Here is a 16,626-nt window from a genome sequence, read left to right on the forward strand (position 1 = left end):
GATTGACCTGGCTCTGTCTGACATACGTGACTCAGTTGCCATTCTCTGGAGCTCTTACACCCTTTGCCAGATTTCTGTAGTCCTCTGGGTTTTATGCTACTGTCTATGTCTCTGGTCTGCTCTTAAGGCATCTAGCATTGTTGGGTAAATGTTTCAAGGATTATAACGAGTATTTGAAACATGAAGAAATTCCTAATGGCCTTGTTTTGCTGAAAGAGCTTTCCATTTGAATAGACTTTAAAGGAAATGTGGAAGAAGTTTGAACCCGTGACTTTGATTCATACTCTCATTCTGAGAAATGAAAAATAGAAGAAAGGCCAGGTGTTTACTTTCCTTAACTGATAAAACCCAGGAGTTAATTCCAAACTTGAGTGAAGATGCTAAACTTTTTGACTTTGCTTTTTCACTGTAAAGAGAAAATTCCCAGTTGCCAATTTGCCTTTATAACAGTGTCCCAAGAAACAGAGTTGGCTGCATGACTACAAATTGGATTAATACAATTTAGATGTTTAGCCTTGGTCTTAGACTAATTAATGAATTCTTGGCTAGCCAAAAATTCAAGTTGCTTATATGAAAACAAATTGCTGAAAAATTAGTCATTGAGGCTGATTATCTGTAGTCACACTTCATTTGCTTGGCCAGATGTGGTCAAGCATTTGTGTGGTCATTTGTGTGGTACCATGGTGTTTTGTTCATGTGCCAGCCCTTAGGTACACAAACCTTGATGGAAGCAATTGGAAGTGCATATCCTTCATCTCTGCAGGGTGCAGTGCCGGAGACCGAATTACTTTGAAGCACAGGGTCAAGTGCAAAACACCTGTTGGATCTTAAATGACTTAAAATAATTTGAGGAAATTGTCTCAGGTTGTCCCAGTCACAGCTGGGTTTTAAAAAACTCACTAGTGTGTGTAAAAGAAGCAGTCCTGTGACACTTGTCCTTTCTCATGCCCTTCGTTGGCATTCCGTGCCGAGCATCCGCCTTGGTTGCAGAGGGTGCCCTGGTGACATTTTGGAGCTGGGCTCACCTGGGCTCCTACAGGGCGCGTATGCTGGCCGCCGTCCCGCTCTCTCTCACCACGCTCTTCTCTTCCGTTTCGCCAACAGAGCGTGCAGCACGAGAACACCTATAGGGATCCCATAGCAAAGTACTGCTACGGAGAGAGCCCTCCCGAGCTCTTACCCGCGTGATGCTGCGGGGCACTCGGCCCTCTGGGAGGACGTGCTGCTGAAGAACTTGCAGCCTGAAGCTTTTCTCTGGTCTTCGAGAGAAGACTTTATTATGACCACTTCTTATGTTGTGCTCTGTGGCCTCACTCGCCCCCTGGCTGACCAGATGGACTTGCTCCGTAAAGCAGCTGGAAACACCAGCGGGTCGCATTCGAGAAAGACAGAACGGCGGGTGACCTGGCGGAGGCGTCGGCGCTTTGGGCGCCTCAGCCCTGCGGCTGCTTGGGAACATGTGGGCCCCCTTGTGTGTTCTCCCCGGGCCCTTCACTGTAAAGTTATTTATTGGACTTCTTTGGAGTGGTGGGAAAATTCTGTTTCCTGTAGACAAATGTTTTGCCTTGACAGTGGAATATATACAAGGAGATTGTTCTTGTTGTTTTCTTGTGTTCTTGAGTTAGTTTCATGAGTGAAATCGTCCCTTCACCCACTAAAACTTTGGCCTCTTAAAACGTGCGTGTTCGCTCAAGCTGGTTTATTTTTGGTTTTGTTTTGACAGCATCTTCAGGAGTGCACCCTGACGTCTAAAATTGTCTAGAAACTCAGATGCTGTTCCCTTCTCATCCTGTGCTAACTTTCTGGCATCTGGCACTGTGTGCTCTCAGGTTTTTTTCTAGTCTATTTGGATATGCTTGTTTACTGATGTGCATGCATCGTTTTAACCAGAAATTCTGCCTTGTTGTCCTGGAGGGTTTTGTTAATTGTTTCCTACGCCCTGGTTGAAATGACTGGTCTTCTCAGCCCTGGAACATCAGGAGTCTCAAGAAAGTCACCTGCGGGGCAGCCTCCTCCTCTCCTGACATGGGAACTCTGTGTTAAGGTGATTCCCAAGTGAAGATACATCTTGCAACTGACTGTAAGTGGTCATCTTTTATTGCTTTCAGCTTCAGGAGATGTAACAGGTATAGACATTTGGTTTCTCTATGATTTACAGAGACAAAGAACAAAACTCAAGTTTCTGTCAAGGTGCTATAGGAGACATCTGTCCTCGGTGGATGCAGGACCCACAGGCGCTGGTCTGCTTACTCGGGGCCTCCTGTGCTTCTGGTACAACAACCCCCCTCTGGTCAGTGCCAGCAGTATTGGGGGCTTAGATCAAGACGTCGTGCCTGTTGCATAATACAGCTCTTTGCTCTCAGAAGTCATGCTGTCACACACAGTTCTTTCCCAGAGCCCTTCACTAACCTCTGGATCTGTCAAGGTCTCCCACGTTCTTTGTCAGTTGTTCAACTGCTGCCCTTGGAGCAGAGCACAGGTTTTACAGCCCACTTTCAGCGTTTTAATTTCAGTGGAGCTTTGCCTTCCTCTGTATCTTTGAAGTCTGCATAGTGGGAATTTCCCTTAACTCTTTCACATTATTTCTCACCCTTATCTTCCCAAGCTCATTGTCCCCCTAGGTCCACTTTCTTAGAGGATGAACTGTCTGGCAGTTGTTTTTAAATGTTAGATGCCAGGAGGTTTATTTAGTGTGCATCAGGCTCTCTGGCTTCCGTGTGTGTTCTGTGAAAGCGTGAGTACCTCTACCTGTTTCATCGTCTCACCGCTTTCGGTAACTCAGCCTGTCTCCCAGTGGTTGTCCCTGACAAGCCTCTTCTTTGAGCTTATTTGAACCCTTGAGCAATAACTCACAGTAGATTTACTGTGGAAACAGTTTATATCAAAGGTCAGCCATGCCTGTTTACTCTGTATTTGAACATTGGTGTGCACATTTTGCATTTTCACTGCTTTCATGGTCTTTGTAACTTAAGTAGAAAATTAAGCTCTCTTGTTCCCACCTTGTAGATGAGGTAATAGAGAGAAGTGACTTCCCTTCTCCACGACAGAACCAGAACACGACCGTCATCTGCTGCTCAGGGGTCTACTGTCCTTCCCGGTGCCCCTCGCCCGCTCCAATGCTGACTCATCTGTAAACACTCCCCTGAGAGCATATAGCTTTGGATTCCAGGCCAGAAGAGAGGAGAGGTGGCATAAGTAGTCAAATTGGGTCGATAATCCAAAGGTCATTTTCATTCAGTCCTGAAATACGTTTCTCTGTACTGTAGTCAGTTAAGAGGTGTGTTAGCTGTTTTTAGAAACTCATGGTACTGCAGACTGTATAGCGAAGCCTCCCAAGGACCTGGAACATCATGGGCCTCCCCAGGCTTCCAGCCTAGACCCCTCTCTCCTCCCCTCTCTGGTTTGTTTCTGGTTCCTTTAATTGAAAGTTTCCATAATTAGGAATCTTGTCTTAGTTTTGTATGCCCAGAGCTCAGCAAAGTGTGTGATATACATTGGGTTTTAGGAAAAGATCAAAGATGAAACGAGAATTCCTTTAGAAGAAAATGTATTAAATTCCAAATGTTTGGGGTGATAGGTAATTGGCTAATTTAAAGCACTTCCCTTAATTCTGAATCTTAACTGCCATGCTTATTGGTGGAGTTGTAAAGATACATCCTGATAGGGAAAGAAATGTTCCATGAAAAGGGTGCTATACAAAAAGGGCCACCCTCCTCGACGCAGCCTGGGACTCAGGGTGGCCCTGGACCTTGTAGCGCTGGAGCTGGTATCAAAGGGCCAACTCTGCAGTTCTTGTAAAAGCGGAGGATAGGATTTTCGAACAGGGTTTGCAGCTTTCAGCCTGCTCCCAGAGCTGACTCAGAGGCTGTCCAGGGAGTGCCTCGGTTGGTGAGGCTGCACAGGTGCTGTGGGAGCTGTGTGCAAGATTTCGAGCAAGCTGTTCCCATCGTTGGGATTTGCAGGTAAATTGTAAATGGGCAGAGACGTTGCTTCTTTAATCTGCTTTTCACCAACTGGAGAGAGTGTGGCCTTGCAGTCAGTAACTCTTGCTTGTTACTAAGGCATGGCCTTGGGTAGTCTTCTTTTCTCTTTAGGTCCCAGGCCCTGCTCTGTGATACAGGATCATATCCGATGGCTCCTCATGGGGTTGTTGTGAGGTGTCCGAGTGAGTGAGGGCTCAGTCCTGGGCACAAAGTTCACATCTGCAACCCAGCAGGAGCCCAACGTCAGGTGGTCAACAAGGTTGGGAATGGGTAGGTCCCTCAGGTGGAAGGATGGGAACTACAGAGTTCTGGGTATTGTTTTCATTACTATTTTTAGAAGAACTCATGCTAAAGATAATTTTTTAACTGGAGGTAATTTAGAAATATGTCAAGATGAAAGTAATAATTACTTAAAATCATGCAATCTAAAGATCAGCCTCTGTTTTTTCCTCTTCCCTCATGACTTTTTAGGCAGATATGAGAACCCTTTTTCCTCTTGAAAGCAGTCCTCTGATGAACATTCTTCTATGTGACATACAGGCCTATCTAATAATTTTTAGTGATCACATGGTGTCAGTTTCATGGATATACAGTAATGTTATTAATCCCCTGCTGAGGGCGTTTAGCTTGTTACTTTTTTTTTGGCTACTATAAGTAATACACTGATGATACGCTTTCACGTGCATGATTGTATGTTTATCGGAGAATGATTTTCACCAATTTATACTCCCACCTAATGTATGTGATGAGTGTCTCTTTCTGTATACCCAAGAACCCCATGGCATTGTTTAACTCTTCACTGACGGATCTCAGTGTTCTAATTGATGTTTATCTGATCTCTTCCCGTATTTTGATTGATCATCTTATCATTCAGATGTAGTGAACTGCTGCTTGTGACCTTGGCCAGTTTTTCTCTCATTGGTCTTTATCTTACAGAGCGTTTTTCACTGAAGGAAGCCTTAAACCCCTTTTCTTGTCTTTCTCAGCCCTGCGTTTCTCAGAGGCAAGTGGCTTGTTAACAAACTAACCTTTCTAGTTGATCTAGGACAGCAAACGGGGGCAGTTTTGCCCCCAGGGAACAGTTGGCAACGTCCAGATTGCCAGGTGGTCATTAGGTGAGATGGTTGGAGACCAGGGATACCACTAAACACCCCACTGCCCCTGCGACACAGAATGATTCAGCTCCAAGCGTCAGTGGTGCCAACGTGGAGAGGCCCTACTCTTGGTCACATTTCCTCCCTTTCAGTTAAAGAGGAAAAACTACCAGGAGCTGAGAGCTGACTTGATTATTTCCTTGCCCTTGCCTTCTGTTGTGCCCAAGTGCTGCTGATTAAATTACCTTGAAATCCCACAGGACATACGGCTTCCTCGCTGGTCTCTACCAGCCCAGTGCTGCCTCCAGGAACTGGCTTATTACTCTGCATCGGCGTCCCTTGCGTGCTGACACAGTCCAAGCACACACACCCTCCTGTGGGCAGAATAACCTCAGGTTTAGTCACAGCCCCACCCCTCCCTGTTCTCCTGCAGCAGCCCTTTGCAAGGAGGGCTTTGGAAGATGAGGGGGGAAGGGAAATGTCACTACAGATCCCATTCAGAAAACTGGTCCTTCTACTATAAAAAAGTACCACATAAGTGAATAGTAATAATTAAAAGGAAACGCTGGTGGAATTGTGAGAGCTCTTTACTACACAGCACTTTCCCTGACTCTGTGGCATCAGTCATTGCCTTCCGAGCCCCTTGCCTGTGTGGACTCTTCCTGCAGGGTTTGTTGTCACAGTGTGAAGACTGTTTGGAGTACCGGGATCCCTGTTTTCACTCAGTCACATGGCTGCGATGTTCTTCGTCTGGTTTGCTTTCACAGGTGGGAAGAGGAGCAGGTGGCCCCCTCAGGCCTGAGTGGGGACCAGTGGGGGTCATCGTGTTCGTGCAGCTGGCTCCGTGTCCTGGTAGCCCCTCGCCACATACCTTCATGTGTACGACTCGATTCACCCCTGCTGTAGAGCTGCAGTGGTGGACATTTTAAAAATAGAAGTACAGCCTTTAATATTATAAAGAAACAAAACATCTAGCCACTTAAAGCGAGTGGGTCCAACTGTCATTCAAACGTTTAAACGGGTCCTATATTGTTTCCCAGGACTGCAAGGTCAGTGTCTTCAAGGGAACCAAAATCAAAACCATATCACTGCTATCAATGCATTTTATTTGTAAGTGGGTGCTTTCCTAGTTTTTGGTAGGGTCAGTAGTTCCTCCAGTCTTTGGACTTTTAAAATTCCTACATATTTTTATGGAGCATAGTGTAGGGAAGCTCTGGTCAGCTTGCATCTGGGTTATCAAAGTCAGAAATGTTTGCTAAATGAGAAAAAGTGGTATTGGCTGTCACTGAAATTCAAAATCTCAGTCTATGGTGGCCACATGTCCCTATTACTGAGGAGGAGTATGTGTGTTTATAAGTGTAACAGCAGTGTGTGAGTAGCATCCTAATTTTATTGACGAGAGCACAAACATTTAGTGGCCTTAAGTAAATTAACCTCTTCTGGCTTTGGTTTTGTCATTTGTCATAGGCAGGTGATTACTAAGATATCTTGCAGATCCAAAATTCTGATTTTTGTGCCAAAGATCCTGCCACATATAAAGCAAGACTAGAGCCCAGCAACTTGGTCCTTGGCTCTGATTCTCAGAGGGTAAGTGGAGACCAGCCATCTGGAGCCTATTTTCTTCAGACCAGGGCTTCCCCTTCTCTCTTGAAGATTTCAGCTGGGGCTCACCATTTTCTGCCTCTCTCCTCAAATATTAAATAGACACCATATTCTTCTCTGCTGGGACCAACTTATCATGTATTGCTGCTCTGCACCTGTGAAGACAGCTGCTGTGTTTTCCATCATAAAAACAGCTGCCTTTTGGCAAGGAGGCCCAGAATGTGCTTTGTAGCTGTACCTTAACACAGTGCTAAATTATTTAGACATGCTTAACCTGAGATGCTCAGAGCATCTTGGACTTCCTATTTAGGGCTTCTGTAGTTACTGCTCAGTAAAAGGTTTCCCTTTCATATCTTTTGTGATTACTAGGCAGAAATCTCAAAATATAGGAAATTACAAAGATATTAAATTATCAGATCCCCAGCACACCCCAGAGATAACCACTAATTAAAGTTTTGATGTAAAGTTTTGCCTTTTTTTGTACATAAATGTATATTTTGTGTTAGTACGTAAATAAAGGTAGAATCTTGCTGTATAATATTTTAAAATAAACAGTTCCTATCGGGTTGGCTTAACTCAATTATAGCTAATTAATTTACAGAATGGGAAAAGTGTACATTTTAATTGTATCATCTGGGCCTCAACATAAAGTCAGGGTAGGGTTGAAAGCCCTTTTAGAACTGCACACAAATTTGGCATTGCCTTTCTACATCCCTTTTCTTTGATTTTTACACAGTAGGGAGACAAGTCTTTGTGTTCCTCACAAATAAATTACAGGCATCCTACCTCAGTCAGAGTTGACCCGCAGGAAGCATGAGGAGGTTGAAACCTGTCATGGCAGAACCCCACTTTCTTGAGAGAGCTAAGGAAAAAAGATGAGGGGAGCCCCACTCCAAATATCCCCAACTATGTCATTCATTTCAGTGAACCACTAAGTGCAGCAATTAAGGAAATAAAAAAAATAGAATTATAAAATGTCTGGGAAGGACACAGGGGGACCATCTTTCTGGATACCTGCTTTGGGAAAAGGATGATGTGAGTTTAAAGCGGCCATGTTTTGTCAAGTTTGTGGTCCACGGTGATGGTTTTTGAGGGCAAGAGGGATGTCAGTTTCTAAAGATGTTCTAGACGCTCCATGGGTTGCTATTTGGAGCTGGCATCCTCTGTGCTTCCCTCCAGAGCCTCAAGAGGCCTGGAGTCCCTCGCACGTGCTGGACTCAGTTTCTCTGAGGAAGTTTTTGCCTGGGCAGCAATCCAGGGTGTGCTCTGAGAGTGTCAGCCCTGACACCTGTGCCCTTCCTAAGCTCTGCCTGCAGCCTGCTGCATGCCAGCTTGGAGGCCTGATATAAATGGTCTTGCAGCCGCTTAGCAGTCAGCCAGGCTCATTTATTTGACACAAATAAGCTCATTGACCTGATTTAACAGAGGAGGAACTATGGAATCAAGTCCAATATGATCTTAAAGCCCTTTCTTTTCATCACAGTCTTTTCAGACCTTTAAGGATGACTGCCGAGTTAAACGATGCTCATGGGCACTCTCTCAAGGAAAAAAGGGGAAAGAGAAGCTGGAGAGATGGGAGGAAGGGGAGAGGAGAGAGCAGGAGGTGTTGGGGGCACAAATGCCAACAGTTGCTCTCTGTGCCACTTGGGGGCACCAGTTACTTAGGTTTTCTGTCCTCAGCGTAGTCCTTGTTGGGAGACCCTGAGACCTGTGCCCACGTGGGCTCCCTCTCACTGAGACAATGAAGCTGTTCTGTAGACGAAGGACCGTCTGGTGGTGACGACGAACCAGGACTCTTTCCCAGAGCCCTGTCGACTTTGTGCACAGGGACTCGGGCATACCCTTTTGCAAAGAAAAGGAAATCTGCTGCTGGTGCCATTGAAGACCTCAGGCTTAACTCGGGGCCTGTACCGTCCTCTTCTTCCTCCCCTCCCATTTGCTGAGGTGAAATGTAGGGTAGTCTCTTGACTGGTCCTACCTGGACAAAAAACATCTGGGAACTGCTTACAGCGTACCATCCTGCATTGGCCCCATCGCGTTCACACGGCAGTGTCTCCTGAGGCAGGTGTTCTTTCTCATCTTCATTTTAGGAGCCAGGCTCTGACACTAGGGTTATATTTTTCTCCAGGTTATAGATCCCAGCTTCAGAGCCCCGGAAGGTGCACACGGGCCCAGCCCAGGCACTTTTGTGATTGCAGCGACCGTCTTCCAATCATTTCTGGCGCTAAAGGCCTCTTATTTAATCTCAACAACCACGCTTATGAAGTTGTAGGTCTTTTTATCTTCATTCTACAGAACTCAGAGATTAATTTCTTTGTCTGGGAAAACATCGTCTTAGTGGTTTAAACCAGGATAGTGATCGAACCCAATCTCTTTGCTCCAGGACCTTGACTTTTAGCCCCTGTGATGTAAGTGCCACTGTGGGCTGAGTGCTGAGAAGGAGGTCGAGATGGAGAAGGGGTTATTTGCTTTAAAGCTTGCTATTTGGCCTAGGATTTGGATCATCCTTGATTTAAGCAAAATGTTTCACCTTCTTGCTGCTGGTCCTGCCAGAAAGAGTGTTTGAAGAATGCACTGAAAGAGGATTTTAGCCTTTCAGCACAGCTCTGGTAACTTCCCTTTTCGCCCTGATCAGAGTCCTTATAATGGGCTGAACTATCTCCTCCTACCCAAATCCATATACTGAATTCCCAACCCTCAGTGCGTTACAGTGTAACCTATTCAGATAAACTGCCTCTGAAGAGGTGATTAAGTTAAAATGAGGCTGTGAGGGTGGCTTCTAATCTAGGACTATGTCCTTATGAGAAGAGGGAGAGAAAGCCCTTAAAGAAGGCTTTAAAGAAGGCCGCCATCTGCAATCTAAGAATGGCCTCGGGAGAAACAAACCTATTGACGCCTTGATCTCAGACTTCCCAGCCTCCAGGACTGCAGGAGAATAAATTCCTATCCTTTAAGCTCCCCAGTCTACGGCATTTTGTTAGGGCGGCCTGCGGTGACTGATAACAATCCTTGGAGGAAGTGATACTGAGTTACTATGCAAGCCCAAAGGATAGCATGGCGGGTAGCAACACTGAGCTGCACCGCTGGAGTCGTCTTGGCGCCAGTGTGTTTCTTTTCTACGAAAGTGAAGCTGAGAGCCTGCCCAAGGTTCCTTCCAGCCCGACCTTCAGGGGTTCTAGTTTTAGGGTCTAGCCTCAAGTCCTGAAAAGCGCTGCTTTAAACCTGTGATCTTTAACCAGAGGGGCATTTTGCCCCCCAGGGGACATAAGCCAATGTATAAAGACAGTTTTGGTTGTCATGACGTGTGTATGTCTGTGTGCCTCCAGCTGAGGCACAGGCTCAAGTACCCTGCACAGCCCTCACCACAGAGGGTTGTCCACTGCTCAGTGTCAGCAGGGTCGAGGTGGAGAAACCCTGGGTTCAGCCTTGTTGCCCTGTGAATGGGGGTGACGTGGGATTGTCAGCTCCGGTCATTCATTCAGCGGGTACTCGCTTAGCACTTACTGTCTGCCTGGCTCTGTGCTAGGTAGTGCAGAGACCTAGAAGAGTCTCCTGGGATTTAAAGTCGGGTTGATCTTAAGCTTCTGGTTTTGGGAACATGGTATTAATACCTAAACATTCTTAGGTGATGATGTTACCATCCTCCTTAGGATAAACCGTCACTTTGGATTTCCAGAGAGCTTTTTTTTGCTCAGACGGCCAAGCACCATTTATTGAATCCTGCCTCATTCACAGACCTACACTAGTATAGCTTTGTTGTTCAGTCGCTAAGTCATGTCCAACTCTTTGCGATCTCATGGACGGCAGCATGTCAGGCTTCCCTGTCAGCTTGGTTCTTTTTATAAAGGATTGGAGGAGGGACTTCCCTGGTGGTTCAATGGCTAAGACTCTGCTCCTAATGCAGGTGCCTGGGTTCGATCCCTGGTCAGGGAACTAAAACCCACATGCCGCAACCAAGAGTTTGCATGCCACAACTAAAGATCCCTCGTGCCTCAACGAAGATCGAAGATGTTGTATGTCCCAACTAAGACCTGGCGGGGTGCAGCCAAATAAATAAATAAAAGTAAATATGAAAAAAAAAACCCAGAAAAGATTTGAGGAAGCTATGTGCTGCTGCTAAGTTGCTTCAGTTGTGTCCGACTCTGTGTGACCCCATAGTCGGCAGCCCACCAGGCTCCCCCGTCCCTGGGATTCTCCAGGCAAGAACACTGGAGTGGGCTGCCATTTCCTCCTCCAATGCATAAAAGTGAAAGTGAAGTCACTCAGTCGTGTCCGACTCTGAGCGACCCCGTGGACTGCAGCCTACCAGGCTCCTCCATCCATAGGATTTTCCAGGCAAGAGTACTGGAGTGGGGTGCCATTGCCTCCTCCAGAGGAAGCTATGTATTTATATATAATACTGATCAGTAGAACCAGTTTAAAAGGAATGGCTACCCACTCCAGTATTCTTTCCTGGAGAATCCCATGGACAGAGGAGCCTGGCAGGCTATAGTCCATGGGGTCGCAAAGAGTTGGATGTGACTGAGTGACTGACACTTTTAAAGTGGAATGCCAACATGCAGGTGTGAGAAAGCAACACGGTTGATGTGTAAATCCATATATGCATTTTTCCTAATTACAAAGTGACACATTATAGAAAGAGAAGTAAACAGAATAAAAACTTTCATAATCCTTCTATCTGTAGATAACCACTATGTGATACATCTCTTTTTGTACACATGCACATATATTTAACAAAAAAGAAAATTGCAACCCTATTTTACCATTTTGTCACCAAGTGAATGGCCCTTGGAAGGGGCTTTGACATCTAATTTGGTGATCACAAGGCAGAGAAAGATGTCTGCATGCCAGACTGGCTGTGGAGTTAGGTGACCAGGGTCACTGCCTACCAAGAATGCGTTGATCCAGGGAGATGGGCGAACACCCATATTTCACAACTCCAGAGGGCATCGTTCACACAGTACCAGAATGGTGTATTCCGTGTCACCCCTCCGCCCCGCCCCCCTTGTGTGACCCAGCAGCCCTGGAACTCTTATTTTTTGTAACGGCTTTGTTGAGCTGTAGTTCACTTAGCATGCAGTTCACCCATTTAAAGTGTACAGTTCAATGATGTTAGTGTATTCAGAGCTGTGCAGCCATCACCACAATCAATTTTCGAACATTTTCATCACCCCAGAAAGAAGTCCCGTACCTGTTAGCTATCACTCCCAGTTCCCCTGATCTGTCCAGCCCTAGATGACCACTGACCTACTCAGTCTGTAGATCTGCCTATTCTGGACATTTCATTTCAATGGAACCATATATGATCTTTTGGGCCTGGCTCCTTTCCTATATCATCATGTTTCCATGACTTGTCCAATTATAGCATGTATCAGAACTTTGTTCTTTTTTAAAAATTTATTTTTCTAGTTGAATTGTTCATATAGAGTTCATTCACCTTTTTAAAGTATACAGTTCAGTATTCTTTCCTGTTCACAAAGCTGTGCCGCCACTACCACTAATTCCAGAATATTTTCATCCCTCCGAAAGAAACCCCATACCTATTGGCAGTCATTCCTCATTCTTCCTCCCTGCCAGCCTGTGGCAACAATTTACCTTCTGTCTCTACTGACTGACCTATTCTGAATAGTTCACATAAATAGAATTGCACACCGTGTAGTCGCTTGTTACTAACCTCTTTCACCTAGCGTGTTTTCAAAGTTCACTCATGTTATAGCATGTGTCAGTACTTCATTCCTTCTTATGGCTAAATGTTCCGCGGTATGGATAGACCCCCTTTTCCTTATCCATTCATCAGTTGATGGGCATTTTTGGTTATTGTGAATAACGTTGCTCTGAGCATTTGTGTACAAGTTTTAGGTGGACATACGATTGCTGTTCCCTTCTGTGCATATACCTAGAAGTGGAATTCCTGGGTTATGATATGGGTTTCATCTTTTGAGGAATTGCCAGTCTGTTTTCCAAAGCAGTTGTACCACTTTACATTCCCACCCAGCAGTGTACGAGGATTCCGATTACTTCACACCCTTGCCAACACTTGTCTTTGATATTGTAGTCATCCTAATGATAATGAAGTGGTATCTCGTTGGGGGTTTTGAATTAGCGTATCCTTGATGGCTCATGATGCTGAACATCTCTTCATGTACTTAGTGGCCACATGGACATCTTTAGGGAGGTGTCTATCTTAATTCTTTGCCCATTTTAAAATTGGGTTGTCTTTATAAATTGTTAGACTTCTTTATGTATTTTAGATATGAGCCCCTTGTCAGATATATGATTTGCAAACATTTTCTCCTGTTCTATGGATTGTCATTTCACTTTCTTGATGGTGTTCTTTGAAGCATAAAAGTTTTAGTTTTGATGAAGTTCAATTTAATTTTTCTTTGGTTGCTTGTGGTTTTGGTGTCATATTGTGATGCTAATTGATTTTTAATGAATGATAATATTCCTTGGAATAGATGTAGCATAAAAAGATAATTGTTTGATACTAATTGCATAATGTTCTTTGTTTTAATGTCTTCGTGCCCACCCTCACCCCCAATATCTTTATTCTGGTGACATCTGGATTTATACCTCAAGCCGTTTGCAAATTGCATTAGATTCCTGCAGCCTTTGTAAACACATCATTGTTCCATGTGTCCTTTTTTCCTCCCCTACGAATGTGCTTAGCGGTGCCCAGACCTCTGCAATGCAACTGACAAGGAGCAGAAGTCTCCATACAGCACAACTTAGCTGCCCTCCAAGTCCCTGTCCTTTGATCGCCAGCGTTGCAGTAATGCAACCTTGTGGGACCGTGTCGCCATCTTCTGGCAAAGTTGGAAAAGTGCAATGCCAGAAACTTGAAGGCTTTATGGAAGTTCTTTTTGTTTTTTCCTTTCTCCATGGCAGTTTGTCAGGTACCAATTAACTCTTTTCATTCTGACCTACTCCTGTTGCTTTAAGGTCTTTTCACCTTTGGAGGTAATGTTTAAAAATTCAGCCACTTACAAAAAGTGAACCTGTTTTCTATAAGGCAGGGAAGCTTGTGTGTCTCTCATTCTACAGGCAATTCCTAGTGTGTTAAACATTTTTACTGTCGAGTAGGAAGCAGTTCTTTACCTTCAGTGTGGAAAGGCAAATGGATACAAGTCATTTCTTGCGTCATTTGGGTCAAATTATTATGTTTGTTGAGTCCCTGATAGGCTAGGACTCTCACAGGTGTACCATTTTGCCAGCTTTGCCCAGCCCTCCCAGGTATACCCAGGTCTATGTATTGTTTCCACTTTGCTGTTGAGAGTGAGGCCCTAGGAAGATAAGTGACTGATCTTTGTTTTCTAGGACAGAATGGGCAACAATTAAAAAAAAAATAAATGATGGAACAATTACGATGTACAATCTGTCTAGTCAAGGCTATAGTTTTTCTGGTGGTCATGTATGGATGTGAGAGTTGGACTGTGAAGAAAGCTGAGCGCCAAAGAATTGATGCTTTTGAACTGTGGTGTTGGAGAAGACTCTTGAGAGTCCCTTGGACTGCAAGGAGATCCAACCAGTCCATTCTGAAGGAGATCAGCCCTGGGATTTCTTTGGAAGGAATGATGCTAAAGCTGAAACTCCAGTACTTTGGCCACCTCATGCGAAGAGTTGACTCATTGGAAAAAGACTCTGATGCTGGGAGGGATTGAGGGCAGGAGGAGGAGGGGACGACAGAGGATGAGATGGCTGGATGGCATCACTGACTCGATGGATGTGAGTCTGAGTGAACTCCGGGAGTTGGTGATGGACAGGGAGGCCTGGGGTGCTGCGATTCATGGGGTCGCAAAGAGTCGGACACAACTGAGCGACTGACCTGAACTGAACTGAATCTTTGGTATCCAATATAATGCCTTATACTCTATTTTAATAAATCTTCATTGAATGAAGAAAAAAAAAATTCTGTGTCCTGACTCCCGACCTACTTTTCCTTCACCACACCCAACTGCTTCTCCTATCGTAAATGCCTCAGTCATTTCAACGAATATTTGCACTGTTGTTCAATGAGAGAACAGGTGTTTATAACTTTCAATCTTTAATAAAAGGAGTAAAAATGTGATTATTAGAAGAATGTGCAAAAAAACACCTACACCAATATTCATACCAGTGTTAGTCACAACAACCGAAAAGTAGAAACAATCGAAATGCCCATCAACAGATCAACAGATAAAAATGTGCACCATCCATACAGGGGAATATGAGTCAGCCACAGAAAGGAGTGAGTATTGACACAAGCTACAGCATGGTGACTGTTGAAAATGCGATGCTTAGTGAGAGAAGCCAGTCCCCAAAGGCCATGTGTTATATCATTCCACTTATATGGAATGTCTAGAATAAGGGAATTTATAGAGACTGGAAGCAGATTACTATATGAGGGGAATTAAGGGTAGCTGCTAATGGATGTGGGATTTCTTTCAGGGTGATGAAAATGATCTGAAGTTGATGGTAGAGATGGCTGCACAACTCTGAATATACCAAGAAATATACTGAAAATACACTTGAAATAGGTGTGCATTTTATACTACATCCCAATAAAGCTGTTTTTAAAGTGTGTACAGTGAGCTTTGCAAAGAGCTGGTGTATGTATTGGGAAAGGGTGTTGGGCTTGGGACCCCACGGAGGAAGTGGAACGCTGGGCTCAGCCAGAAGGACCCCAGCTTAAACCCCAGTTCTGCCCTGGACAAGTAGCATCGTTTTACCTTAGTACTTAGCTGCTCTGGAGCTTGTTTCCTTATTTGTGAGACAGGCATGATAGTATGACAGTACCCTCCTCAAAGGCTCTTTCTGGATTAAATAGATGGTGTGTGTAAAGTTTCTTACACATAGCCACACTCAGCAAATACTCATCCCTGTCTTTCGACCCTGAATTGCCATGAATCTGTGACTTCAGGCTAGCGAACAGACTCTGAAGCCCCCTTTGCCTCCCAGAAGCATCTAGTGGGTTAGGGTTAATGCAGTTGAGTGGATGCAAAATGTGAAATGAGGGGTTTGGACTAAGCTAAAAGCCTGGCCACTGCAGGAGTCTGTGGTGTCTTTGTTTTGATACCCTAAGTTAGTGGTCTGCTTGAGCCCACTCTGGTCTGTCCTGCAAGACCCCAGTCCTGCGCGTGGCAGCTTGTGAGCCTGTGGGCACACCTGCATTGTCCTCCAATCCTGAAAGGCCTGTGCAGCATCTCTAGGCAATGCCCTCCTCCTGTCTGCCGGTCACCCCCACCTCTGCCTCCACCAGCTCCTTCCTCAAGGGGCCGACTGGCAGAGGGGCCTTGTTATAAGGGGGATGCTGGGAGTGTGGCCAAGAGCAGCTTTTCCCATACCCTCGTAAAGCAGTTTTGTCTTGGATGAATAAGGACCCTTCAAGCTACTCTACACAAACAATGCTTGGGATAAAGACAGATAAGCATGTGCCAGTGAGGCTGGGGGAGAAATGGAAGGGGGTGTCTTGAATGTCTCTACCGACCCCAAGCCAACAAGTCACATCTGTTGTTCCATCAGACACCTCAGGACCAGAGGAAATTAGCTCCATTGGTGACCCCTGACCCCTCCCAACAATCCTAGGTAGCCTGGGGACCTGGCGAGTCCCATCCTGTGCTCTTCTTTGAACCCGAGGCCTCACTTAGTGGGGCGGTGCCCAACACGGGGGAGTGAGTCCTGAACTCACCCTGAATGAGGCCAGGAAGTGGGGGTCAGACCCAGCCCTGCATCTCGATGTGAGATGAAGGCATTAGGCAAGAAGTGGCTGAAAATGAAGGCCATCTGTGCTCATTCCTGAGCCCTCTCTGCCCTTCTGCCAGCACATGTCCCGGCTGAGCTGTTTATCCTGTATGAAGAAGCCTTTCTCCCTGCAAACATATGCTGGTTCTTGCTTCTGCCTGAGTGCTGAAGCCCCATTGATGACACAGATACCTGGAGATGGGTGCAGGAGATAAACCCAGTCAGGG

The 16,626-nt window shown here is 45.3% G+C and overlaps 1 protein-coding gene across 6 annotated transcripts in view; it reads left to right on the plus strand.

The window, feature by feature from the left end:
• SPRING1 (SREBF pathway regulator in golgi 1) overlaps positions 1-15,220 on the plus strand; it is a 29,076-nt gene extending 13,856 nt beyond the window's left edge. For 4 of the 6 annotated variants that reach the window (XM_068990150.1, XM_068990153.1, XM_068990154.1 and 1 more), the window contains one exon: positions 1,105-1,536. In XM_068990150.1, the coding sequence (XP_068846251.1) occupies positions 1,105-1,188 (84 nt within the window). In that variant the 3' untranslated portion in view covers positions 1,189-1,536. Of the gene's footprint in view, positions 1-1,104; positions 1,537-13,996; positions 14,269-15,106 lie in introns of those variants that run through there. The other 2 variants (XM_068990151.1, XM_068990152.1) reach the window with 2 other exon arrangements.
• The last annotated feature ends 1,406 nt before the right edge of the window (positions 15,221-16,626 follow it).

The sequence above is a fragment of the Capricornis sumatraensis genome, chromosome 17 (genome assembly GCF_032405125.1).
Source record: "Capricornis sumatraensis isolate serow.1 chromosome 17, serow.2, whole genome shotgun sequence".
Taxonomy (NCBI): domain Eukaryota; kingdom Metazoa; phylum Chordata; class Mammalia; order Artiodactyla; family Bovidae; genus Capricornis; species Capricornis sumatraensis.